Source organism: Gopherus evgoodei, chromosome 16, assembly GCF_007399415.2.
Source record: "Gopherus evgoodei ecotype Sinaloan lineage chromosome 16, rGopEvg1_v1.p, whole genome shotgun sequence".
In the NCBI taxonomy this organism is placed as follows: domain Eukaryota; kingdom Metazoa; phylum Chordata; order Testudines; family Testudinidae; genus Gopherus; species Gopherus evgoodei.
In genome coordinates this window covers 15,304,977-15,330,817 of record NC_044337.1, presented here as the reverse complement: position 1 = coordinate 15,330,817, position 25,841 = coordinate 15,304,977, and the positions used below count along the sequence as shown (strand labels likewise).

The 25,841-nt window shown below is 52.8% G+C and overlaps 3 protein-coding genes across 11 annotated transcripts in view; 2 read left to right on the top strand and 1 right to left on the bottom strand.

Annotated features, from left to right (window-relative positions):
* The window catches only part of FIBCD1 (fibrinogen C domain containing 1), a 34,683-nt gene extending 24,706 nt beyond the window's left edge, over positions 1-9,977 (top strand). The window contains exons 5-7 of the mRNA XM_030536030.1: positions 2,300-2,396; positions 3,499-3,678; positions 4,448-9,977. Coding sequence (XP_030391890.1) covers positions 2,300-2,396; positions 3,499-3,678; positions 4,448-4,707 — 537 coding nt within the window. The 3' untranslated portion in view covers positions 4,708-9,977. The remainder of the gene's footprint in view (positions 1-2,299; positions 2,397-3,498; positions 3,679-4,447) is intronic.
* Positions 9,978-14,466: 4,489 nt separating this feature from the next.
* QRFP (pyroglutamylated RFamide peptide) lies at positions 14,467-14,889 on the top strand. The gene has a single exon (XM_030535141.1). It carries the CDS (start codon positions 14,467-14,469, stop codon positions 14,887-14,889), a length of 423 nt encoding a protein of 140 aa, XP_030391001.1.
* Positions 14,890-21,241: 6,352 nt separating this feature from the next.
* The window catches only part of ABL1 (ABL proto-oncogene 1, non-receptor tyrosine kinase), a 118,568-nt gene continuing 113,968 nt past the window's right edge, over positions 21,242-25,841 (bottom strand). For all 9 annotated transcript variants that reach the window (XM_030535323.1, XM_030535322.1, XM_030535326.1 and 6 more), the window contains one exon: positions 21,242-24,971. In XM_030535323.1, coding sequence (XP_030391183.1) covers positions 23,284-24,971 — 1,688 coding nt within the window. In that variant the 3' untranslated portion in view covers positions 21,242-23,283. The remainder of the gene's footprint in view (positions 24,972-25,841) is intronic.

Genomic DNA, 25,841 nt, shown 5'->3' with positions numbered 1-25,841 from the left:
GTGGGAGGCACTGCCAGAGTGCACTGCTACAGGGAGTCACATGAAGCAAAGCCTAAGTTAAAGCAACCCCAGGGCTGCTCTAACTGATCTCATGGGACCATGCCATCCCCAGGCTGTGGGGTGACTTGTCCCTCCCTTCTCCTTTCCCACACTCCACTCCTTGACACACCAATAGAGAACTGGGATACTGTGATGTAAAAGGGTTAAATGGTGCATAAGAAGGAAGTGCCCCCCCCCCCCCCAATTCTCTTAGTGCCAGACCTGAGCATGCTAGAGATGGGTGTCTCAATCAGGAACTCATTTGGGTTTTTTTTATGTTGAACTTTAGCCCAATGATACAATAGAAGGGGGAAAACATACAGGGGGACAATATATTGATTAACACTTGAGAGACCAAAGGTTCATCAGCCATAGATCATGGGCACCCAAGCCAGCCGCTGGGGGAATCAGCTTTTATATAAGGGCACCTTAGCTCCATCTGACCCCAGTTCTGAGGGGGCCGTATCAGGACAGTCCACTCCAGCTCCCAGTCCCGGCTCTGAGAGGGTGATCGGAGGGGGAGCTGCTGCTGGGTTGGGTTGCTTCTGTGGCCAGTTCTCAGCACCAAGGCGTTGCTGGGGAGCATCGCTTTGAGCCAAATATGGCTCTTTGGCCAGACCATGGTCAGTGTGCCCCTTCTCACTGATGAATGTTCACACAGACAGGCCTTTGCCTGCCGGGAGGCTGGGGGAACAGCTGCTCCTCAGCCAGATCCCCACATTCACATGCAAAGAAGGAGAGTCACTGCATGGCTGCAACTCATTTGGCAAGAGAGGAAGGATAGATCAGTGGTTAGGGCTTTAGCCTGGCCCTTGGGAGACCCAAGTTCCATTCCCTGCTCTGCCACAGACTTCCAGCCAATAGTTGCTTTGTGCCTCAGTTTCTCCACTCATAAAACAGGGATAAAAGCCCTTTTGCAGCTCACAGAGGGGTTGCGGGGATTAATATATTAGAGCTTGTGAAAGGCTCAGACACTGTGGTAACAGGAACCCTATAAGGATCTTAGATAGACCGAATGAGTCTGCAAATTGATAAGCCAATGTGTTCAAATATCATGGGGAGGAGGGATAAGTAGCTAGCTAGAGGAAAAATCCCCAAACTGAGAATTGTTCATCTACATTGTCTGGTGAATAGTTACCAATCGGCAGAAATCCAGCTTGGTATATACACAGCAGGGCAAAATTCCTGGGTTAGTGTCTTTGGAATCAATACTTTAGCCAGGCTCCAGGAGTTACTTCCTGATCACTAGGCAGCTACCAAACACAGAGCAGAGATCCTGCTGGTGATGAATGCTTAAGAGTTGGATTTACCCGAACACTTAACTGCAGATCCATTTACGGGAGCAAAATAAAGCAGCTCTGCAGGACTTACCTGACCAGCGTGTAGTTCAGGGCTAGGGCTCTTGACGCTCAGGAGACATGATTTCAATTCCTGGCTGTGCCACAGACTTGCTATGTGACCTTGGGCAACTCACTTGATCTCTTGGTGCCCCAGTTCCCCACCTGTAATATGAGAATGATGAAATTTGCCCTTCCCTCCACCTTTGGCTGTCACGTCTACTTAGCATGTAAGTTTTTCAGGGCGGGGACAGTCTCTTTGTGTGGTGTGTGTGTGTGTGTTTAGCACAGGGGACCCTGATCTTGGCTGGGTCTACATGATACAAGTAATAGGCCAGCCACTGATCATGCAGTCACTCAGCAACGGGCACTGTCTGTGGTATTGCAAACTGATGCTTCTGTGTCCTCCCCTGCATGGCATCATTGTACAAGTAAAAGGACCCGTTTTTATTGACGTTAACCCAGGGGGGTTCAGACATCAATAAAGGTTGGCATTCTGGGCAAGACAGCAAGTGAGTTCCTTGCTCTGAGCTGACATGGCACGTCCCCCTGCACTCCATGGTTCCCACGTAATTAGCGAGTGGCCAGGGTTTGATTTGCGCCCAGGTCTGATAAAGCACTCCTGGAGCGAGACGGTTCTGGCAAGAGCCACGCCATGGAAAAGGCAGTGGGACGCCTGGCTCCTCACAGGAATTTCTGGCAGTGGGGACGGACTCAGAACTCTCCCATCCCAGTTGCTGTGCCCAGGGCCGGCCCTAGACCCAATGGCACCCCAAGCGAAGAGCATCTTCGGCACCCTCCCTTCCGTTTATTACACTTTTAAATACCTAACAGCACCCCGAGCCTGGTGCCCCCCAAGCCCAGCACCCCAGGCTGTCCCCTGCCCCTAAATCCAGCCCCATCTGTGCCTTTTGTTTCCCCAGGTTTTCCAGAGGCGGGAGGATGGCTCAGTGAATTTTTTCCGTGGATGGGAAGCATACCGGGATGGATTTGGGAAGCTGACGGGAGAGCACTGGCTAGGTATGCTGCTCCAGCCCACTGCACAGGGGCTAGCAAAACCATCAGCCTAGGGTCCTTTTAAATTCTCTTTTGCATGTTGAGGGGAGAGGGGTGGGGGTTGCTTTTCTTGTCCATGGTATTTTATCTAGGGAGAAGAACAGAAAAGTCCTTCGATGAATCAAACCAGCAACTGGGGAGGGGAATGGGGGTTGCACATGTGGGCTGGACCCACTGGGATACACTGAGCTAGAGAGCACTGGGGGAAGAGAAAACACACGGTTCCTCTGGACAGGGCTGGGGCTCAGTCTGGAGACAGCAGGAGTGGGTGTATTGTGGCTAATAGCAGCCCACTCCCCTTTCTGCAGATATGAAGGTGGGGTGGGGAGGGGAGTGGGGAGCTGGAGACACTCGGATGCTGTGCAAGGTGGTTAGATACCTTGTGCCCAGTGCCATGTGGCTGTCACTAATCCACTCAGCAGAGCCTCCTACTCCTGAAGCCTCTTGAAGTATAGGAGAATCCTCATTAGCAGTACAGTACAGGGCCTAGGACACAGTCAAGCAAGTCCGACTCCAACACAGAAAGCTGTCCTAAAAAACTCAGAGCCAAATCCATCCCTGGGGTAACTATCGAAGTGGGAAGTGTCACTTATTGCCACTGACTGCTCCTGAGACACTGAATTAAATACCCTCTTCGTTAGTCAGTGAGCAAACGGGCTGCAGAGCTCCCCACATGTGCCTGTGTGTCCCGGAGAGAGGATCTGCTCCCCAAGCCAGGAGCCCCATCTTTCTCCACCCCTGTAGGGGCTGTTAGCTGTGGTGGATCGCTAACCTGACAGGTTGAACTCAGCTGGATGTATCCCAGTGGGTCCAGCCCACATGTGCAACCCCCATTCCCCTCCCCAGTTGCTGGTCAGCTGGATGAAGGATGCCTTGTCTCTGGAGATAAGGAGCGGCCTGTTTGGGGGACTCCAATTTGCCCCCTCTTCCCCCATCCTCCTCCCCATCTCCCCTTTCAGGAGGGTCCCCCCGTTTTGCTATCTGGCCAGCATTCATTACTCACCTCAGCTCTGTGATGAGCCAGGTGCCTGTGCCCACGACTGACTCCCCTGCTTTGCCACCACAGGGCTGGCACGGCTCCACGCCCTGACCACGCAGGCCAGCTACGAGCTGCGAATCGACCTGGAGGACTTTGACAATGGTACGGCCTTCGCCCAGTACAGCACCTTCGGCGTGGGCCTGTTCTCCGTGGACCCGGAGGAGGACGGCTACCCAGTCACCATCGCCGACTACTCCGGGACAGCAGGTCGGGCTGTGCTGCTCAAGGGTCACTCCCCGGTCCTCACCCCACCCAGAGCAGATCTCCTGGGGAAAACGGGGTGGGAAGGGGAGATGAGGCCTTGTTTCTGTGGGGCTGTGTCAGAGCCGGCTGCAGCCAGACCCATCCCTGCTGTCGCTGGGCTGAGCCCCATGGCCTTGTGCCTTTGATGACCCCCCACCTTTGCCATTCATTCCATATTGCTACAGGGAGGAAAGCCAGCCATAGGGAGGCCTGGGATAGCACGTGGGGTGGGGGTGGAGGGAAGCTGTGGGTCAGGAGTGAGGTACATCAGCAAAGCATTTGGGAGCCTAAAAGTGGACTAGCAGGGGGAGCAACGGGTGGGACCTGAGGTGCATTTGCAGGACTGGAGCAATAAGGGGAGTTTGCACAGCTTGTTGCTCCTGGGTCTGCTCAGCCCGTCTCTCTCGCGCGTCCCTGACCTCCAAGGTCTCTGTCGCCAGGGCAGACCCAGAGGGCAGAGAGGCAAAGCTGCTCCAAGCTGCTGTTTGCACCAGAGCGGCTCACTGCGTTGGTGCTAACTACGGCTTTGCCTGGAGCCTCTAGACAGGCAGCGGAAATCAAAGCTGAGGCCTGACCTGCGCCCGCTCACCTGCGTAGCCGTTAAACAAGGGAAGCTAGCTTGAGGCTGAATCTAGGGGATGCAGGAGGCTGAAAAGCAGGCCCAGGGGGGCGAGCGGGGCCCAGCAGCGACTGCAGGCACTTTGCTGACGGACGCTCTCCCCTCCCCGGGCAGGAGACTCCTTCCTGAAGCACAACGGCATGAAGTTCACCACCAAAGACCTGGACAACGACCATTCGGAGAACAACTGCGCCGCCTTCTACCACGGGGCCTGGTGGTACCGCAACTGCCACACCTCCAACCTCAACGGGCAGTACCTCAAGGGGCACCACAGCTCCTACGCCGACGGCGTCGAATGGTCCTCCTGGACCGGCTGGCAGTACTCCCTCAAATTCACAGAGATGAAGACCCGGCCCATCAGAGAGGAGAATTAGCCTAACGGCGCAACCCCTCCCCTGCCCCCTCTTCTTCCCCCTCCCCCACAGCTCAGTGTTGTCTTGTCCGTGAGTCAGGGGGCAGTCAGGGTGAAAAGCTCCTCTGATAATGCACCGCTTAGCACCAGGACGGGGGCCCGCGGGAGCCCTCTGCCAGGGGAGGGGTGGCGCATGCCCCGAGGGTGCATCTCAGGGGAGAGGCGGTCGCTGCCGCCTCCTTGCTCCGAGCGCCTCCAAGGACACGTGCCCCCTGGCGGTGGAGTCGGCCCACCTGCGTTTGGCCTCCCCCCTTGCAGCAGGCCCTGGGCTCAGGTGTGCGTGGGGGTGGGGAGCGGCATCAGCCTGCTGGGCCTTGGCTTCTTATTACATGGCAGCTCCAGTGAGGCGGCAGGTGAAAATCCCTTGGTAAAGCCCCCGCAGGGAGTGGAGAGAATCAACCCGCCGGGAGGCGACTGAGACGTTCGTGACAGTCCCAGGAGGCAGCAGCTGGCCTGTAGTTCTTGATGGGCTTTGCCAAGGGGGTACAGCAGGCACCGAGAAGGGGGAAGCCATGGTGAGAACAGAACCCAGGAGGCCCGACTCCCAGCCCCTGCACACAATACCAGCTGGCCCCATAGGAAACACCACCCCATGTTGATTCCCTGCATTGAGCTGGGCTCCGAGCACATCTAGAGGGCTGGGCTGGCAGGTGCCCCAGCTGGAAAGGTGTCGTGTACAGAATGCAGCCCCAGGGGGCTCAGCAGATGACACACAAAGGCTGCAGAAAGGGGACAGTGCAGATCCTGCACAGTTCTTCATACCCGCCCTGGGTCACTGGAGTTGCCTCCTCCCCACCAGCCACTCGCTCTCTGGCTCCAAAGCTCCACTGGTGACCGGATGCCTGCTCTCCAGCAGGGAAAAGGGTTGCATCTGTCCGGGGCAGGGGAGGATACAACACCTGGCCCTGCTTCCTGCTGGGGTTTAGCCCAGGTGTGTCTCTGGATTTATGAGCAATTCCCCCTCCCATTCAAAACAGCCCCACATCCCAAATCCAGTTTCTGCTGCTGCTCACCAGCTGCAGCCTCTCACCCTGTGACGTTCCCATGCCCAGCAACGACTCTACCACCCTCCCACAGTCTGCCATCCAGGTATGGGGGGGGACACAGTAATTCAACCTTGGAACTGAGATGGAGGTGACCCCAAACAGTCCACCAGCTCTCCCAGCCCCATGGCTGCCCTATGGGGCTCGCTGTATCACTACATGCCACGTGGGCACGCTTGGCATTGCGCGCCACACAGCCCTAGGGTTTAGACACCCAGAGAGTATTGGCTGGACCCCTCAGAAGGGATGATTGGCACTGCCCCATGGCAGCTGTGCTGGCCAAGGTGGTGGGGCAAAGCTCACAACTGCAGCTTTGGAGGTGGGAGGGCTCCAAGCAGGTAGCCAGCTGAAGCTCCCAGGTGACCCTTAGGGGATATGTTTAATGGAGTCTTTTTGCCAACCAAAGCCACTCGGAAGGGGGGAAACCCAGACCCCCTTTGTGGAAACGTGACCTTAGCTCTATGGTAGCTGTGACCTTCCCTCAGCTCCTTCGGAGGCTGGCTGCAGGAAAGAACAGCTGGTTCTCCATGGGGGAATCCCTGCCCCTGTCCCCTCGGTGCAGAGGACAGGGGAGCTGGCCTTCATTTCCAGCCCCCAGGAGGGCTTCAGGCTGACCAGACCAGGCAGCGAGCCATGCGACAGAGGGACTCCAAGAATCCTCATCCTCTGGGACATCACGGAGAACAGGGAAGCGCAAAGAGGATTGAGAGGAGCCATTGGGCAGAGCGCATAAGTCACAGCCAATTCTCCGGCTCCCTTGTCAAGGAGGCACTTCACAGCCCAAGCTGTTCAGTGTCAAGCCAGATGGTCAGCAGCAGAATCCATGCTCAGGTTTCTCCGGGCCCAATCCCCCAGCACTCAGGGCCTTGCTTTCTTGGTAGCACTCTGCAGAAGCCACGGTGCAGGTAGACATCCAGCTGCTTGCAGCGAAAGAGGGGAGGGGGGAAATGGGAACACGCCTGCTCCTGACTGAGATGCTGAGGATGGAGCAGAGGCCTGCCGGCACAGGAGAGCTCCATCCTGATCTGCTCTGCAGGAAACGGGAGACAACTGGGCTATATTCTGTCTGTGCTGGACTCTCTAATGGTGGGACGTGCTGCTGAACGCTGGGGTGTAAAAGGGTTGAATGGTGCGTGAGAAGGAAGCCCCCTCCCACCCCAACCCCCTTAGTGCCAGACCCGAGCACGCTGGAGACAGGTGTCTCAATCAGGAACTCATTTGGATTTTGTTTAATGCCAAACCACACAAAAAAGCTCAAAGCCATCCAGTTTGTGTGGCATCAGGATCTGGAGACACCAGCCCTGCAACTCAGTAGTGCCCACGCCCCCTGCTGGTGGCACTTGGCAGCATCATGTACAAGAGCAGTGCAAAGTTTTGTGCTTTCCTTGTTCTGACTTCACACGCCTTTGCATTTCCCTCCCACCACTTTACGGGCCAGGCTGATTCTCTGGCATTGACATTTCCTGGCTGTGTTCTTTTCACTCCTCTTCTGCCACTGGCCGGCAGTTACCTGAGCAGCGAGCTGATGGATTTAAACAGAACCCTCTAAGAAGACCAGCCCAAGGGAAGCTGATTCTTCTTTGTAGGACACTCCTGTAGGCAATAAAACAGCTTGATTTAAAGGGGGATTAGGGATGTAAAGGAGGCATCCAAATCAGAGTTCTTCTTAAGCTTACTAAAGCATGGGGCATTTCGTTACCTCTGCTGGGGCTGCCTTCTCCTCCATCCTTGGGGCAGAGAGAGATTTCAGAAGGGCAGAGGGTTGCTTTTGGCCTTTCAAAGACACAGGGGCCAGCCACAGGAGAGGTTTGTTTGTTTTTTAAATAGTCCTTGAGAAAAAATGCCCATAGACCCTCTGCAAATTACCCTGGTTGGTTGCTGGAAAAAAGGATTCAAAGGATACACAGCCCAGGCTCAGAGCACTTTGTGCCGGACTTGGGGGGAGCGGGAGGAAAGAAACATAATTGGAAGGATAGTGAAATTCACGACGTTATTGTTCACTGTGTCTACTGCAGTCGACTGAGGCCACGTTGCACCAGGTGCTGCGCTGACACATGGTAAGTGTCTCTGTCCTGATGAGCTCGCAATCTAGACCAGACAGACAGTGGGTGAGGGGAAGGAAAGCTCAGTCTATGCCCACTGTACAGATGAGGGGCTGAGGCAAAGTGATTACGTGTGTTTCGGGCTGTAGGATCCTGCAGCCGTACAAGAAGCAGTGGTGGATTAGAGATTTATGCTTCTCTCCACACTAAAAGAAAAGTTCTCTGTAAATCTTTATGTGGACGAACAGGGAGCATTTGGGGAAAGTTTTTTCACAGTGAGGTGATTTTCTTGAGTGGTGTGTGTTGGCGGGGGCACGTGCATTACACATTTGGGATTATTGTGGTTTTCCCTCTGGTGGAGTCCAAGTTTCCATACTGAACATCTGAGGCCTGTCTGAGTCAGGCTGCCTCAATTCAGTAGCCCCTCTGTTGCTGTGAAACCCACCAACTTTAAAATACGTCTTTTCCTTCCACCCAGCCTGCACTGGACAGAGGCTTGGTAGAATTCAATTTTCATTGCTTTAGAACGTTGACGGCTGAGATCAAGGGTTATTTTTAAGATCTGTTTTAGATGATCAATTGAAATGTCCACAGTTATGGGAAATTATCTGGAGGGGCTGGTTAGACAATTATTGTATGACAGATGTTGAGATTCAAAAAGTTAAAACTTCACCACCATTTTAACAGAAGCTGTCAACATCGCACATCAAAATACACAAAGATCCTTCAACCCTAAGAAGTTCTACTTTGTATATCTGTAAATTTCAATGATCACGACTGGAAACAGTTTCTCCTGGGTTTGTGGGGGTGCAGTGAAATTGGCATTTACAGATACACAAGCTAATCCTTCCAAATCTAGCTATACACTTGCTGTACAGTGCCGCACACTGGCTGGGTTAGATTCATTAAGCAACATATCAGTTCAGACCTGATGTCAGCTTTTAGACCTAAGCTACCTAAGGGTTATGTATGCTTCCACCTTGACCTCAACTACTTGCTGGAGAGGGGAGGCCAAGCATTGCCAGGGAGCAGAGCGGTCCTGGTGGAGGGGAATCCTGTGAACGTTTCTCAGTTGGTTTGTTTTTTATTTCACTGGAACAAACTGTAAATAGTTTTATAGCCTTTGCCTTCAGGACAGATGGGAACTCCTGGCTACAGACCCAGGCTGCCAGCCAGCCACCAGCCTGGGAACATGGTAGCACTCAAGGAACTTTGCTCAGTGGGGAAAAGAGGTGTGTTGGTTTCCCGGGTTTCCTCCCGGGGCCATTGTTCCTGGGGGTCGGGGAGGGTGAAAGTTGTGTGCTGTCAGGCACTGGGCACTTTGTGTAACTAGCCCTGTGTCACCCAGGACTCCTTAATGAGTTTGTTTTGAATTGCATGAGAGGTATTTAATACAATCAGAGGCCCCAGGATTGCCAGGGATTAGCTCTAAGAGTGCATGGATCAACCTGCAGCCTGGCATCAGACTAAAACCTGTCTACAATGACACCTGCCCTGGAGAGAAGCAGGAAGGGGGTGGGGTGCGGGAAGGGCAGGACAATTGCAGCCAGACGCCAGGTGCTGGGAGAAAGAGGCAGATAGTGGGCACTGCCGTGCATACAATGCTCCTCCAAGGAGCTTCCTATGGGTCTGGCCCCCAACTGTGCAGCCTCCAGCCCTGCAGCATAGGAAGGCTGGGCTGGAGCAGTGCATGGCCCACACTGACCAAGGGGCCGGTAATAGGGCTCAGGTTAGATGGGAGCCCCTTTAACCGATGCTTGTTGGATTGCTGCCTTTGGCTCCTGGCCCATCAGAGTCATGCAGGGCTGGGGCAGTTGGCAGCCCCTCTCTCCAGCCCACGGCCTTTGGACAGGTTTTCCACGCTGCAGGGTGCCGGCCTAACTTCACCGACCTAGGCAGCCAGAGGACAAGGATGTGTTTCTAGGCAGATGCCCCACCCGTGCCTGCCCTTCGAGGATTTGGGGTGGGGGGCCGGGGGAGAAGGGCTCAAAGCAGTTTCCTGATCTGGACTTCACACAGCCAGCCCCTTGCCCCGATGGTGGAGCTCGGGCCACAACGATGTCTGTTCAGGTCTGAGCTAGCGGACAGGTCGTGTTGTTTAGCAGTACAATGAAGTCTAGCTCGTGTGTGATTGGTGTCAAACGCTGTACGTGTGGACTTTCAAAAACTCCTTAATAAAAGGAACTCATTCATCACTCTGTCTGCCCTGCGTCTGGGTCTCCATCCACTTCCACTCGAACCTCCCTGCCCAGCCTTGGTTATTTCCGTGGGGCTGTCAGCACTGGGAGCATCTCAATGCCCAAAACAGCTCCAGGCAGGAAGCACTGCTGGCTTTAAAGAGAAATGGTTCTGCGGTGCTGCTGCCTGCCTCCCTTTCATGCCAACCCCAGAGAAGGACGGGCCCAGGTATCTCTCCACTGCCAACAACTTTGAATTACCCCAACTAACGCCCCTGGAAGGGTTTTCCCTACATGGCCCTTGCGTGCTCCTTTCCCGTGTGCTGGCTCTCGCCACCCGGCTCTCTGCACCGGCGCCAGCCTCTGTCGGAATTCACCACGCTGGCATGAGGAAGTGGCTTCACTTTAAGAAAACGAGGACTAATTACTGGTGTCCTGGCAGCACTTTGATGGACAGCAGCCTTTCCCGCCATTGAACTTGCTGGGAACCCCTCTGCTGCACCTGGGCAGCCGCTCTGAGAGAGGAGCAGCTTCACCGCAGAGGTTAAATGAGAATATTTGCTTTTCTAAATATAAAAGCCCAGATCATTTCTACGTGAGGGTCTTAAAGGAACAGCTCCTCACCCAGTGTACAGCAGCAGAGTGCTGAGGAAGTCAATGGAGCTTTGCTGATTTACTGTAGCTGAGGGTCTGGCTCCAAATTTGATATGGCTCTTATGCTTAACCCTCAGCTGGGTGGATTTCCAAGCCCTTCACAGGAATGAGCTGGGTCTCTTAGCCCCTCCGGGTCACAGGTCAGTGTTAACATCCCTGTTCTACAGATGGGGAAACTGAGGCACAGAGTAAGTGACCTGCCAAGAGAGTCAGTGGCAGAAGTAGGAACAAAGCTCAGGGGTTCCTGGGTCCTAGGCCCACATTTGTTCCACTAGGCCATGCTGCCAGAAGACAAAGGGACAGAGGAGTGGTTGGTAAACCCCAGCCTGCACCATGGGCTTGAGGGAAAGTAAAATCAGTGCCAGAAATACAAACCCCGTCCAGGCTTTCTTGGCTGAGGCAGGTGTGACATGCAGGAAACACTCCATGCTGCCACTTCCCTGCTCCTGTTACCTCCCCACTCAAGCTGTGGGCCAAGGGCACAAGGTTGGGGGGGACATCGCACACTGAGGGGCAATGCCCATTCAACAGCAGCCTTGCCAGGCTAGCAGAGAGGCTGGGTGGGCACAAATCATGCCCAGCAGACATAGGACAGGCCTTTCCCTGCAGCGCAGCTTTGGAGCCAGTGCAGAATAGTATCTTCCCAGCCCTTCCCAGCTGGGGTGGGTGCTGTGGCTGAGTGTCCTGCATTTGACACTGGATAGAGTGGGGGGAAGGGGAGATGGGTGAAGGGAGGGACTCGGACAATTCTTTGGGCTCCTGGCAGGGATGATTCCCAGAAAAGTTGGCCAGGGAGGAATGTCAATGAGAAAAGTTTGTGCTCATGGAGCAGGGGTGGACTGGGGGGCCAGGCAGAGGGTCTCAACAACCGATGCCACCCAGCACCTTCAGTCCCAGCACTGCAATCCCAGGGGTCCTTCTTAGACCCCCTGCTGCTTCGGGGTGTCCAGAGACCAGCAGTGACCATGAGCCCTTTTGTCCATCTCCACTTGGCAAGACCCCTCCTTCACTGATGCTCTCCATGAGGTCACCATTGAAGGCCTCTTGGAAACATCAACTGATGCAGAACCCAGCTGGCTTGCTTGCCTCGCGGTGGCTCGTGGCTGGACACACATCACCCTGTGCTCCAGAAGGCTCTCCAGGTGCAATACCTTATGGTGATCTGAACCCACGAATCCCTTGCAGAGATGCTTCACTGCCCATGCCCTAGCCCAGCCATGACGTAGGAATGGACTGTCCCTTGATCTGGAATCCTCTCTTCCTTGGCCTAGCAGAGTTGGTTTGAAATCTGGGCACAGGAGGTCCGACTAGCCATGGGGGCTTTTCCAGATGGGTGGCCAGTGGGCGTCCCAGCTGGACAGCAGTTGAAGGGATCTCTCTTGCCATTTGTGGATGTAGTTTCAGGTCCCATGGGTGCATCACACGGTTCACGCACACCTGGAGCCTGCAGCAGACCCTTCGGAGAGATGGCGACAAGAACTCGTCAAGCAGGCAGGCACAATCCAGGAGTAACTCATAGATCCCTGAGCACAGGCCAGGAACTCCGACAGGCAGGGCTGCCTGTTGCCTTTGTTGTCACTGAGGGTGACTCAGAACTAGTTAACGTCGTGGTTTCGAGGGCTGCTCTGTCCAAATAAGGTGGCAACTCAAAAGAGTGCATTAAGGACCCTAATCAGAGCCAGCTCACTGCTCCCATTGTGGCTGCTCAGACAGCCCCAATCAGTCAGCAGTCCCGCTCTCCATCTCCACCCGGCTTCCCAATGGGATCCCAGCCTCTGGAATGTGCAGCCATAAACCCGGCGAGCCGGCAGAACTTGGTCATTAACGCTGCAGCTTATTTAAAGGAGGCAATGCCCAGCAGCCTGGTCTCCAGTGCAGCACCGCACAGACTGGCCGCCAAGCAGAGACAGCAAGGTAAGCAGGGATCCGCCACTGGGGAAATGATTTGCTCCACGAGATGCTCTTCCCGCTGCAGGCCCCGGGGGCTCTGAGCAGCCTCCACTCTCTCTGGAGCCAGTGAGGGAGCTGCACGCTCCCAGGACCAAGCCAGAGGGGCCCTCGTCTGTGGCACTGGGCTGGCTGAAGAGCAGAGAGCTCCACATACCCTCTAAGTACAGCTCCTCAGGGCCCTCGGCCGAGGTGCTCTTAGGCCAGCTGTGGAGTCGCTAAGAAGGAGGGGGGAGGTTTCCAAGCCAGTCCAGCCTTTACATCAACACCTGGCAGCCTGGCGAACCCCTTTGCAAGCGGCTGACGGTACCCAAGGGCCAGAGCCCAGGGCGTGAATGAGGAGCTGGGAAAGCCTTGTGTCCCCGGAGCCCTCCTCCGCCTGTCTCCCCCCAGCAGCTTCTGGGCACAGTTATATCCAGGTCCTGGGGGTCTGATTTTAAGTGTTCTGAAGTTGCAACACTCAGCGAGGAGTGGGCATGGCCTCTTGCTGCCGGCTGGGTTTGCCACAGCCCAGGGCTGTTCCTCACCCCCCTGCCCCTGCCACCTGACAGTCCTGGGGGAAGCAGCACAGAGGCAGACATGGGAGTTCAGCCTCCATGGCCCAGCAGAGCCTGGGTTCTGTGGCACGGATGCCCACCTGTAAAGGAGATGGGCCACCCGCCCACGTGACAGAGCTCTACACAGCCATAGCTTCCTCACCTGGCTCTAGATGCAAGGACTTTAATTGAAAGGATTTCCTGGGAAGACGTCTTCCCCCTTAGACCAACCCTCACCCTCCCCTTTACAGAGAGGGAAACTGAGGCACAGAGCTATCATGTGACTTGCCCAAAGTCACACAGTGGTAGATGTAAGAATGCCACCTCAGTCTCCTGCTATCTCCTGTACATACGGCACAGTTCCCTGCTTTGATCACTAGAACATGCTGCCTCCATATCAGCAGGGGGCTTCGGAGCCCCATCAAAAGCGACATCGAGCATCTTTACTGAATGCCATTAGCAGGTGCTCTGCTGTTTAGTAGAAAGCGGAAGATTGTTCAGGTGAGTGCACTTAAGCTTTCCTTGCAGTGCCCCTGGGAGGAGCATACAACTTGAGATCCCATCACTCTAATGAAAGGGTAACGGCCTTCGTTCAGTCAACCCTCGCCCAGGCAGAGCTGTGCTCTTCCCACACTGCAAACCAGGCAAGTGCAGCAGGATTTGAATTTATACGTCTACACTGCAGCTGGGTGAGAGCCTCCTGGGAGCCTCCTAGCAGGGCTTGAGCGAGGGTGCTCAAAACAGCAGTGCGGACCCTGTAGCTCGGGCTCTGCTCTATCTCCCTCGTTCTCGGCTTTAGCGTAGTCAATACCCAGAGAGACCAAAGGCCCTAGAGACAATGCGAGTGTCACAGAGTGTCACTCGATGGGGTCTGGGGTCGGATGTGTGAGGGGCGTGCCCTAGAGACAATGCGAGTGTCACAGAGAAGGGCACGCCCCTCACACATCCGACCCCAGACCCCATCGAGTGGCTCTTGGAAGCAAGGCCAACTTCCAGCACGAGCCATTGGATGCTGGGAAAGATTTCAAATAGGCCCCTAGGGACTGTTGTGCCAGCTCCTGCTCAGCTGGGTGCCAAAATAGACAGGCAGGCGTCTCGGCTCAGACAGAGCAGTCCCAGCTGCTGTGGAGAACCTCCCTGCTGGACTCTGGGGTGCTGCTTCTCTCCCACCCTGCGCAGGGAGTGGCTGGCTGGGCATGGGGGTGGTTCTGCACTGGGATCCTCAGTAAGCTGTGGCTGCTTTCAGAGGAGGTGCTGATATCTGGGGAGAGGTTCACTTACCGGCGCACACCCCCTTGTTCTTTTCCATTCCCACCACCCAGATGAAGGCTCCTTACTCCTTGTCCTGTCTCCTCCTCTTGAGCTTGGGAAGCTGCGTCCCTCCCGACGACAGAAGGGAGACGGGAGAGCCAGGGGACGGACTCCGGTTTGAGACAAGCTGGCAGGGAAGGGCAGACGACGCCTCTCAGAGCGGCCTGTGGAGGGAAGTGCTGCGGCGGAGAAGAGTCGAAGACCTCAGCTCCCTGTTCAGTGTGGCCAAGGAGCTCCAGGGCTTTGGAAAGGAGAGGGCAGGCTTCAGGTTCAGGTTCGGGAGGCAGGAGAGCCGGGAAGAGGAAGGCGAAGGGGTCGGTTTCCTGCGGGGGGACGGCGAGAAGCGCAGCGGCACCCTGGGGAACCTGGCGGAGGAGCTCAATGGCTACAACAAGAAGAAAGGGGGATTCAGCTTCCGCTTTGGCAGAAGATGAAGGACTGGACTTGACTGAGTCACCCCAGGGGGGTCTTACCCTTTACTCTGCCCTTCCCAACTCCTGCCATCTCCAGCCAAAGAAGTGCTCCAGGTCTCATCCTTTTCGACCCTGTCAGCTAGTTTCCCTTGGAGAAGAGGGCTGGGGGAGGTTGCTATTTTTTGGTACCAGGCTTTCTCCATCTCTGTCCCAGATTTCACATCCCCACCTCACTGTCCATGTCCCTGCTAGGCCAGGCCCCTGATCGGGGGCTGTGGTGCTGGGGAAGAAAAGGAGGGTGGGTGTTTATAAAAGATGGACTTAAAACCCCAGCACATTGTGCTGCCTTTGCTGGAGCTCACTAAAAGCAACCGTGGGCCGAGCAGCGTTCACGCTGTCCCCCATTGTTCTGAGCAGTCTCTGGCTCCCCTGTCAGTGCATTGAGAGGCGTGCGCTGCTATGAATAAGAATCGGCAGACCCTGCGCTGCCATGCTTGTAAGTTACAGTAGATAGACTGAATGATTATAGGGGGATAATCAAAGTGTTGACAGTCTCCATAGGGACGGCCTGGAGCTGACATCCAGAATATGGCTGTGAATGAGGAATAGGTCTCACTGAGGACGGTGCACAACTCTAAAAGTTCCTGCTCTCTCTCTCTCATGAACACAAACTCCCTCCGGCAGCAAATTCTGTTCAGCATCAAGATGCCATTTACAACGGGATTGCTCCTGCGTGCAAACCAGGACCAGGCAAAATGGCCCAATCAACTGTCAGCCTTCAAAATCCCAGCGAGTAGGCCTTGCCAGCCATCGGCTAGGGGCCAGAACTGCTCCTGCCCTGCAGCGGCTGGATCCCGAGCATTGCCATCTCCCAAATCCGACCAGGGCAGCCTTTGTTAACTGCTAGCACATTGATGTGGGACCAGCTGATGGACCATCGCATTGCAGAGCAAACCCAGATCTTGGCCTTGCTGCTGAATTGTTCCCGCTTTAACCACTTGGGCCTTGCCGATACGGGGTTCAACGCTCCCAGTGCTGGCTAAGTGCGGGGAGCCCCCAGTGCAACTTGCTTGCTGGTAAACATTTAAGCACAGCGTCATCTACCCCCAGGACACTGTGGCGGAGATGCCAGTGGCTAGTGCACACTGGCATTGCCGCCAACTCTACCACTAGCGAAGCTTCACCACTAGGAGTGCTTAGCAAATAATAAAATACAGTGTCGGCAGGGCCCTGCAGAGTGAGCCTGATTCTCAGCACTGGCCTCTGCTTTTTGCAGATGGAGTTTTGTAACTGCAACCTACTGTGCATGGTTTTCTGTGCCCGCCACCAATGGCGGGCACAAATATGAATAATGAGAGGTCTGACTACCTGGCTTGCAGGTGCTAAGGGGTTAAAGTCTGCTAATATTTCACCGCAGGCACATAAAAAGTAGCAGGAATTATTTGTAGGTGCTGAACTGCACCCACGAAAGCAGAGAGCACATCAAGACTTGGTTGAAAAGCCAGGCTCCAAAAAGGGCCTTGTAACGCACATCATGCAGGCAGCCCTCTCAAAACCAGCACCTCCTGCAGAGGCCAGCACAAGTTGCTCGCCTAGTGGAGAAATGGCAGGAGAATATGTCCGGTGGGTTACCAGGGACCTGGGTATGGCTACAAGAGGTGGCTCAGTGCAGGTTGCTCTGGCTAGAGAAGTGGCTCCGATTCCAGTTTCATTTACACTGATGTAAAACTGGATTTGCAAGGGAGCTATTCTGTATTTACAGAGATGAGAGTGCAGAACCCCCCACCTCGCCCAGTACAGCACGCACATTACCCACACCCAGCTGACCCTCAGGATTAACTTGGACGGCAGCTGCTATTTGGGGGAGAGGCAAGGCAGGGCGTTTTTCCTTTCCTCACCTTTCAGCGCTGTAACTGAGCTCTCATTGCAAGCAGCATTCAGCATGTCCAAGCCAAAACGGACTCAACCGGGGGAAAGGAGCCAGATAGACCAAAAGTGCATTTCTAAATGTTTCTCAAATCCCATCCCACGACAGGCCACGAGTTCAGAGAACACGCATGCACCAGTCGGATTGAACAGCGGAGCTGGGGAGCTCTTATCGATGTTACTATGGCAACCCTGCTCTCTTTCTCCTTTGTGAATGTTCAAATCCTCAATAAATATCCACTCATCAATTTTATGCAGAGCTGCCGGGGGACTGCTGCGTTTTTACACAAGGCTCAGCGAGAGTTGGTGGCATTAAATATTCCCTTAGAACCTTGTGTTTCGTCAGTGAAAACCCATCACTCTGCAGCGGTGACGCTTGACAGGGAAGAGCAGTTTTCCTCGCTCTCGGAGAGGAAGTGAAGTGGAGTGATTAGAGCAGGGGCTGGGAGCCAGGACTCCGAGGGTTTTCCCAGCTCTGGGAGGGAAGCAGGGTCTAGTGGCTTGAACAGGGGACTGTATGCAAATGTTTGTACAACACGATTATTATAAAGGGACAAAACTACCTGCCATTAGGGCAACTTTTTACAAGCCAGAGGCTTTCATCTCACTGACCTGGTGAATGGAGCAGACCTAAGTGGGTCCGAGCTTGGTTTTAGGCATCCTGCGGGGGCAACAGGTGCATTGTCATCTTCAGCAGGAAGGAAAGAGCCACCTGCATGGCTGTGATGCGCCACACGCTGGCCAGGAGCTGCTGGTTAAGCAGTGCTTCCTTGGAGCAAGTGTTTCGCTGGCTTGAGTTCAAAGCGATGCTCTGGGCAGGTCATTCTTGCTTCAGGTGAGTTTTCACTAGATACTGATGGAGGGGCCAGCTGGGGGGCAGTGTGTGGTGGGCGCGGAGGGCAGCGGAATGGAAAATAACGCCTTGAAGCACGGTTTTGTATTTGCTTGGAACATTTTATTCCTCTCCCCGCAGCCAATTCCCAGGACGGTGGAAGGGCCCACCTCCATTACCCCTCATCCTGAAAGGTCACTCCACTTCGGGCTTCAGGTTCTCGCCCCAGGCCTACCCACTCTGGGGACACCAGTTCCCCCACTTCCTTATGGCGGCTCCTTACTGCTGATGGGAACGGAGAACTTTGCTCCAAGTAGAGGCCACCAGATGGCACTAGAGCTCAGGGGCATACAGCTGGTGGCGTTGGGTGATGTGTTGTTCAGAAGCACCAAGCACCTCTGACTGTTAGGCCAAAGCAGCGAGAGCACCAATGCCAAGCCCCAGCGCCAGGGAAGGGCCCTTTTCTTTAAAGAAATCCCTTACCCATAAAAGCTATCGACAATGCATGGCAGAGTCCAGTTTTCACCTTTGCCAGGGCCTTTTCAAGCGTCAGGAGCTTGCTCTGAACGGGGACTGGCTGACCTCACGCTGCAGGAAGACTTTTCAAGGGGAAGAGTATGGCCCAGCAGAGCTCTGTTGCAAATCCCAGCCCTTCCGTTAGAGCGAGGGCACCCTGGCTAACCTTGCCGGGGGCCTTTCAAATTCAGACCCTGCTCCCCTTCTTGATCATTCACTTTCCTGGCCTCTTCTGCAAACAGCCAGACATCACACCTTGTGAACACTGGTTTACACACACTGCTAACACACAGACTTCAGGCACCAAGTCCCTTTTACACTGCTGGGAGACCTAGTCACAGCTCCCCCCGGATTTGTTCTTGCAGGGTAAGCTGGAGCAAACCATGTTTGAGCAGAGCTGAAGTCCTGCAAAGTCCAAGGTGGTGGCAGAGTTTGGGATCCCACATGGGTCCATCCAAACAGCAAGCCCCAACAGTGTTTCAGTCGTGTTGTGGGGGAAGGGCAGAGCTACCATGTTATAACTTTCAGAGCAGTAGCCGTGTTAGTCTGTATCAGCAAAAACAACGAGGAGTCCTTGTGGCACCTTAGAGACCAACACATTTATTTGGGCATAGGCGTTGGTGGACTAAAACCCACTTCATCAGATGCATGGAGTGGAAGATAGTGGCAGTTATAAATGTCATCTCTTTGTGCTATTATCTGAGAACTGTGTTATTAAAATCCATCCTAAGTGGTGCACTAGCTGGGAATAGCCTGGCTCTCAGAAAAGCTTTCCCCTCAGCTAGAACCCTGCTGGAAAGGTGGTAATAGACAGAGGCTCAGGAACACTTTCTGATCAGCAGAGAATCCATGCCAAACAACTTGGGATACTGCCAGAGAAGCATTGGCAGCACAAGTCCATAGCAAGATTTCCCTGTAACTGGCAACATTTTCCCCCACTGGTGATTGTCTAGCAGCATCTTTGCAGGATAGGAGGCTTCGTGCGGGTAGAGGGACTTTTATTTACTTTTTGTAAATGAACATTGACCATGTTTTGAATCCTGCAATGAGTGTTTCCTCAGCAAAGCAGCCCCTAAAATGGCAAGATGCATTTGAGGAAAACCTGACAGGGAGCATTACTATTTCAAACGAAACAAGTATTTTCTCCCTAGAGTATTCACACACTTTCAGGTTCAATAACCTTGAAAATTGGAGCAATCTGTTAAATCAATTCCCACCGTATCTGGTAAATTTAGGGCTTGTCTACACTTAAAATGCTATGGCAGCACCGTGGCGCAGCTGTAGCGCTTCAGTGTAGACACTCCCTATGCTGACAGGAGGGATTCTCCCATCAGCGTAGGTAAACCACCTCCCCGAGAGGCAGTAACTTGGACAACAGAAGGATTCTTCCATCGACCTAGACACTGCTCAGGGGTGTGGATTTTTCACATGCAAGTGATGTAGTTAGGCTGACCCAATTTTCTAGTGTTCTACCTCCTTTTCCCCCTTCCAATCCTGTATTTCCTGGTGCCTTCCCCACCCAGACAACTGACCTCCCCTCTCCCAAGGATTATGGTCCCCCTTAGGGCAGATAAGGATTTTCAGGAATGACTTCATTTGGCGTGAAGCCCCACCACCTCTCTCTCGCTCTACAATCCTTCCTACCCCAATCCAAAGCCAGTGCAGCATCGACCCACAGTGGGCAGCTATTAACTGTATCCATGGCGTTAGGACAGAGATGTAAATCTAAAACATTCAAGATGTCCATCTCTCCAAGAGCCATTGTCAAAGTAACTGTGAACTTCCTGTACTTGTGTGTGCATCTTTTGTTGGCTGACTCCAGTCTAGTAACGAATTCCTCCAGGACTTGCTAAGAGTGGCACCAATTTTTTCACGAATAAAATTTATTCTTACCTATTGCACATCTGTTTTTATTTTTTTTAAACAACTTTCTGCTCATTAAAGAACGTAATGGTCCAACCTCACCTGCCTATCAGCGACTGCAGCTGGACAAACATTCTGATGAACCCCTATGCCCCATATAAAGGTTTCCACTCCCTTTATCATGCAAGCTGGATCTCTCTGGTGGTCAGGATTCTGGCCCTTTACTGAGCTCTGTTACTGACCTGTTACACGAGGTTGGGCAAGTCACTTCATGTCTCTGCCTTCTCACCCTTGATCTGGTCTGTCTAGAGTATAAGCTAGTTGGCGCAGGGACTATCTGTCTCCATGCCACCTAGTAGAATGGGATAAGGATATGACAAATCTGAGATTTGCTGACTGGTCAAGAAGGAATCCTCTGGACTGTTCCATCAGCAGTGGTTAAGTTCAGGGGGCAGCACACGATGGTCAATAGAGGTCTTAGCTCGTGTCTCACTCCACAATTAATGCCCTTCTTTAGGAGCTTGGGAATTTCTGCCAATCTCGTGCTAAGAATCTGAGAGTCAGGAGGGAGAATCCTGGCAGCTGCTCTCTCCGGAGCAGTATCATCCCCAAGTTTCAGAGAGAAAAGCTGTGGCACAGACAACAAGGTATCACAGTGAGTCCATGTTAAAACTGGGATTAGGAGGCAGAAGATCCTTATTTCCAATTTTGGGTTCAGGCCACCAAACCATGCCTGCCTCACAATGAGCAAACACATTGGAACCAACTATGGAGTAGCCAGAAATTGTTTTAGAAGAATGGAGACACTGGCCACTCCACCTCAAAGGGGAAGAGAGAACAGAGACTAGGTCTTGAATGCAAAACACACGGCAGAAGAAGAAAAGTCTAGGGTCAAGTCCTGCTCTCACTGAAGTCAGTGGCAAAACCCTGTCTTCAAAAAGGGGCCACATTCAGATCTTTATTCTGTACCTTTTTTCCCCCTGTATGATTTTCAGAGCTAGTTCTGAAGACTCTGGCAACTCGCTGCCCTCTGGTTCTGATCAGCATGGTGATCAGAAAGGCCTTTGTGAAATGCCTGCACCACACACCAGACAGAGGTCATCTAAGCTGAAGCAGCCTTGTCAGTAGATCAATGCACTCCTGCTTTTCCTTGACACAGATCTATTTTTAAATATACTATGCTAGAGAGCGCAGAATAAAAAAGAAACCCAAAAAAATAAAAATCAGAGTGAGAGCCACGTACAGAAACAATCTGTATTGGACCAAAATAAAGGGGAAACAGCCCCTTTGGTATTACAGAAACTAAGGACAGAGCTATTTACAATTGTAAAAAAGACAAGTCTACAAAAGTGTGTAATACTGAGATACAAATGTATAATATAGTGGCACAATATGTTATCAACAACGTTAAAACAGTACCTCAGAAAAGAGATAGTCCAAGGGGTGTTTTTTCAGTGGAGTGGGTTGTTTTTATTTTTATTTTTTTTGCTTGTGGGTTTTTTGTTGCATGTACGTTTGTATTTTGTAAAGGCAGCCTATGGTGTTTTGTTTTGTTTTTATTTTACTGTCACGAGTTAAGCCAAGGTGATCTGTGGGGGTGAGAATGGTGTGAGCACAGAGAAGAACAATCAGAAATCAACTATAAAACAAGCAGTTCGTAAGAGGGAAAACAAAATCTCATGGAAAGCAATTAGTGTTTAAGATACACATGGTGGGGTTTCACAGGACATACTGAGGGAATGGGGTGGGGAGATTGCTTTCTTCTCTTGGCCAGAGTTGAAAGGAGTTAAATTGCACTGTTAATTGTCTTAAAGTCTTGTCCTTTCAATAACACAAAGAGTCACAGTTAGTCCCCAAATCCATTGGATTAATTGGGAAGGTCAAAGTGAACTGGGAAAGGCTGCCCAGGAGTCATGGTTTCAGAAGTTTGTGGCATCCTTAGACTGCTCCCTTGAGAGATGCACCCAGGGCAAAAGGTTTCCGCAGGCTTCTCCGATCCCTGCTTAATCCTGGACAGAACCAGCCAATCATTAGGGTGACCAATGTTTCCACTGGAATTAAATAAACTACTCCAAACCCCTACGTATAGATTTTAAACTGTTCAGTGGTATTTTGTACGGACACTGAAAGGAAGGGCTCGCCACGAGCTGCTTTCCTCTTCCAACAGAGACTGTATGAGCGAGCCCCGTCCAGGTCTGATGTAGCCCTTATCTGAGCTCATTACTCCCATGTAACTGACGTGGCTGGAAATTTAACTAGAAAAACAACAGCTCTGCTGAGGCACATTTGGGATGCACAGACTCAACTAGAACCACTGCTGGAGGCAAAGTGGTATCTTTAGACTCATCCTAATCCACCTCCCCTGTTGCCACCCTTCTCTTCCTCATTCAGTGATGCAGTCAGCTCATTGCTCTCACAAAGGATCTGCCATTTCCCCAAGCCTGAGCCTGGCTAGAGTTGTGCATCTACAAAGCACGGCTGTGCTCTTCCTCTATAACCTCACTCCTTTATCGTTACCAAAAGGGATCCACAAATGGACTCCTGTACCGCTGCATTCACAGCGCCCATCCGTGCCATTCCAAACCCATTCGTCAAGGGCTCCCGGACACGAGGAAACATGGATTCCTTGACCAGCAGCTAAGGGTACTGACAGAACCACAGGGAGGAGTTTCATCAACGTATTTCGTAGTGTTCTGTTTCATTACTAAGTTTCATTAATAACTCCCCCGCCACCTCCAAATGTGTGACCTTAGTGTCATGTATGTGTCCGCGGGGGACGGGACACTGTGACCCCAGGAAAGCAGGGTGTATATTGCTATTCAAACACTCATCTTCATGTACAACAGGGGCAGGGGGAAGGAATCAAATTGCAGTAGGAAATCCTCCAGGAGGAGGGCAGAGTATCTGTGTTCATCAGTCCAGGTTCCAATCTTAAAGCTCTGTCCAAAAACAACAAATTATTATAAAAAGGCTTGGTGTGACCTCAGCATTTAGACCTGTAGTCCACAAGGCAATAACTCCACAGACCAGAGGATTTTGAGTACGAGAGATTCGGGGCACCTCGGTGAAAGGGAGAAAAGTGCATCTTGATAAACACCCTACTTGAGGCAGTAGGGCTGTTCCCCAGTCTGTGCCTTTTGCAAATCCCTATAATGAAGGCCCCTAGGTCCTTTGTCAGTCTACCATTGCGCGTATGTTGTAGTTTTCTCTGCAGTTGGCTTTGGCCTGTTATATAAAAAAAAAGAAAAAAAGAAAAAAAAAGTGTTACCTGGCTTCTGCTACCTCTGAACAATATCGCTGATTTCTTTCACCGAGCTGAGAAGTTTGCTAAAGTCCTGCGTGGCTACAGGGCCACTGCTAGCGGTGGCCGGACAGATCTGGAGCTCCCGAAGGTTATTCTCCAGCTTGTTGATGGCCTCGCGGAAGGCAAATTTGTTCCTCATCTGCTGGATGGAGTCCACGTAGCTCACGCAGAACGTGTAGAGGTTTTTGCCGGCCTCCAAGACGGCGCTGTGGCTCGCCATTTGTTCAGAGTTTTTGTTAATGGCAATGCGCAGGGCCTCAGTGCTTTCCAATACCACTCCCTTGGTGACGGTGCCGCTGGCTATCCTCTCTGGAGGCTGGCGGGTTTTGCGCAAGGAGACTCTGGTGGATATGAGAGGGATGAAGGCCGTTGACGATGGCTGGTCTCCGCTCGGGGCAGATGAGGATGAGGGGGCTGGGGCCGCTGTGGTCAGCAGCAGCTTTGTGGAGGACTGTGGCTTTGGTACAGAGGGGAGCCCAGGCTTTTTTACACCCTCCCCTAACTGGTTTGGCTTGGCGACATCACCGCTTATAGTGTCTGCAACCTGAGTCAACTGTTTAGATTTAGTACCAGACCCTGAATCTGCTGCTTCCTGGCTGGGGCCATGGGATGATTTTCCAGGCTTCCCAATAGAAGCTGAGGAGAGTGGAAGCGGAGGAGCCGGTTTAAGCTTTGATAACTTCACCTTGTCCTTTCCTGATGACTCAGAAGTCTGCTTGAGCCTCCTCATCCTTGGCTCCTCAATGGAAGCCTTGCTGGCAACCACAACCCCAGCAGAGTTGGGTTTGATGGTAGGACCTTGGTCTGCCATCCCAGCGGTACCTAAGGCACTGGATTTTATGCCATCATCCTTGTGGGACAGGCTGGAGGAAAGAGCGATTATAGGTTGCCTGCGTACAAGTTTTGGCGTCAGAGAGGGTGGGCTGGAGCCAGGGCTGGACTCTGTGTCTTTGAAAACATCGTCAGTCGTTTCTTCATTTTTCTTCAGCAGCCGGGGAGGGGGTGTCACCGTCCCCCTGACAGCAAGATCTGTCTTGTTCTCATTCGCCCGCTTCCGAGGCAGGGCTGGCTTTTCGCTCTTGTGCCCGCCGAAGGTGGAGGAATCAAATTGCCTCACTGTGGACTGCAAATCCCTGGGCAGCGTCACGGATCTCCACTCCGTGTCCTTGGCTCCATGGGGTACGCACGATGCTGAGCAGGACCTCAGGAAGCGCTTGCTGGCATTAGAACTACATTCTTCTTCGCCAGTTGTCGGCCGGCTGCTAGTCATGGCGCTGGTTTTTTTCCACAGGTGAGGGGATAAAAAGCCTGAGTTCCCAGTAACAGCTCCGTTAGTGACTCCAGCCCCATTGCTTGGACCCTGGCACTTTGAGGCATCCATGGCATCTGCAGGGGGCATGATGAAAGCCCCATTGCTGGCGTCCCTGCTTTCATCCTCCCCCGCACCCTTGCGGTCCGAGTGGCCGTCCATCTCCCGGAACGAGCTGCTGCGTTTCGGAGGGGCAGGGGCAGTCTTCTTCTTCTTCTTGATAAGGGCACTGAAGAGGTTGGTCTTTTTGTCTTTTGGAAGCAACCGCTCATCTTCATTTAAACTGCTCTCCAGGGCAACTCTTTCCTTCCGCAGGAGCAAGGGAGAAACAGCAGGGTCATGCTCCAGAGGGTCTGCAAGGAACAAAAGATTCTACTGAGCTTTGCTTAAAGAAATACCAGTCTGCTTTCCTTTGGGATCGCTTTGCAGCACCTCCCAACAGGTGCAGGCTCTGTAAACAGGGCCGAGTTCAGAGCTGGTGCAAGCAGGCGCTGCTCCACCAAGCCCAGGTTGGATTTGGTCCAGAATCTTTGGACACATTAATTCCTGGGGGTGGGGGAATGTTTATAGGATGCCCTGCCAGAATACCTCACCCTTTGTTTTCTCAAGCAGGCCTCTGACTAAGTCAGTCAGACAGGAATTTACATTTGAAATTCAGACGAACACAAATTAACCCTCATTATCCCAGAGTTCCTGACATTACATCTGGAGTTTTCTCCAGCCCTGCTGCCTTGTAGATGTGAGTGAACACTAAGGTCAGCTTTTTTTTTGGTCCCTTTGTTGTTTTCTCCCATGTGACTGAAGGTTCATTTTTCAAAGGCCTGTCTGTACCCACACACTCGTCTCCCTGTTTGGTTACTCTTAAGGTGTCCATAATCCCCATCTGACAGCATCGTCTGGTGGAGTGTATGGCACAAGCAGAAATCAAGGTAATTCCATCAGCTCAATACTCCTAACCATGTCATTGTGAAGACAGGCAGCCTTGCACAATGGAGAAACCCAGAGACAATAGCCTGCTCCAGTGGAGCTGCTCTGGAAGGAGAGTGGGGTGACCCTTTTTCCACTTACATGAGAAATACTTCAAAAATGAACAGCGGCTTATAATACATTTGTCAGGAGTCCTGAAGGTCCCAATATTTGAACAACACGGTCTCTCGTTCACAGGTCAGGCATTACAACAGGAGTGCTCAGACAGCACCTCAATTCAGAAGAGATGCCTTCAG

What these genes read in the sequence shown, in the direction of transcription:
- QRFP (XM_030535141.1), top strand. Translation starts at nt 14,467, where the DNA reads ATGAAGGCTCCTTACTCCTTGTCCTGTCTCCTCCTCTTGAGCTTGGGA.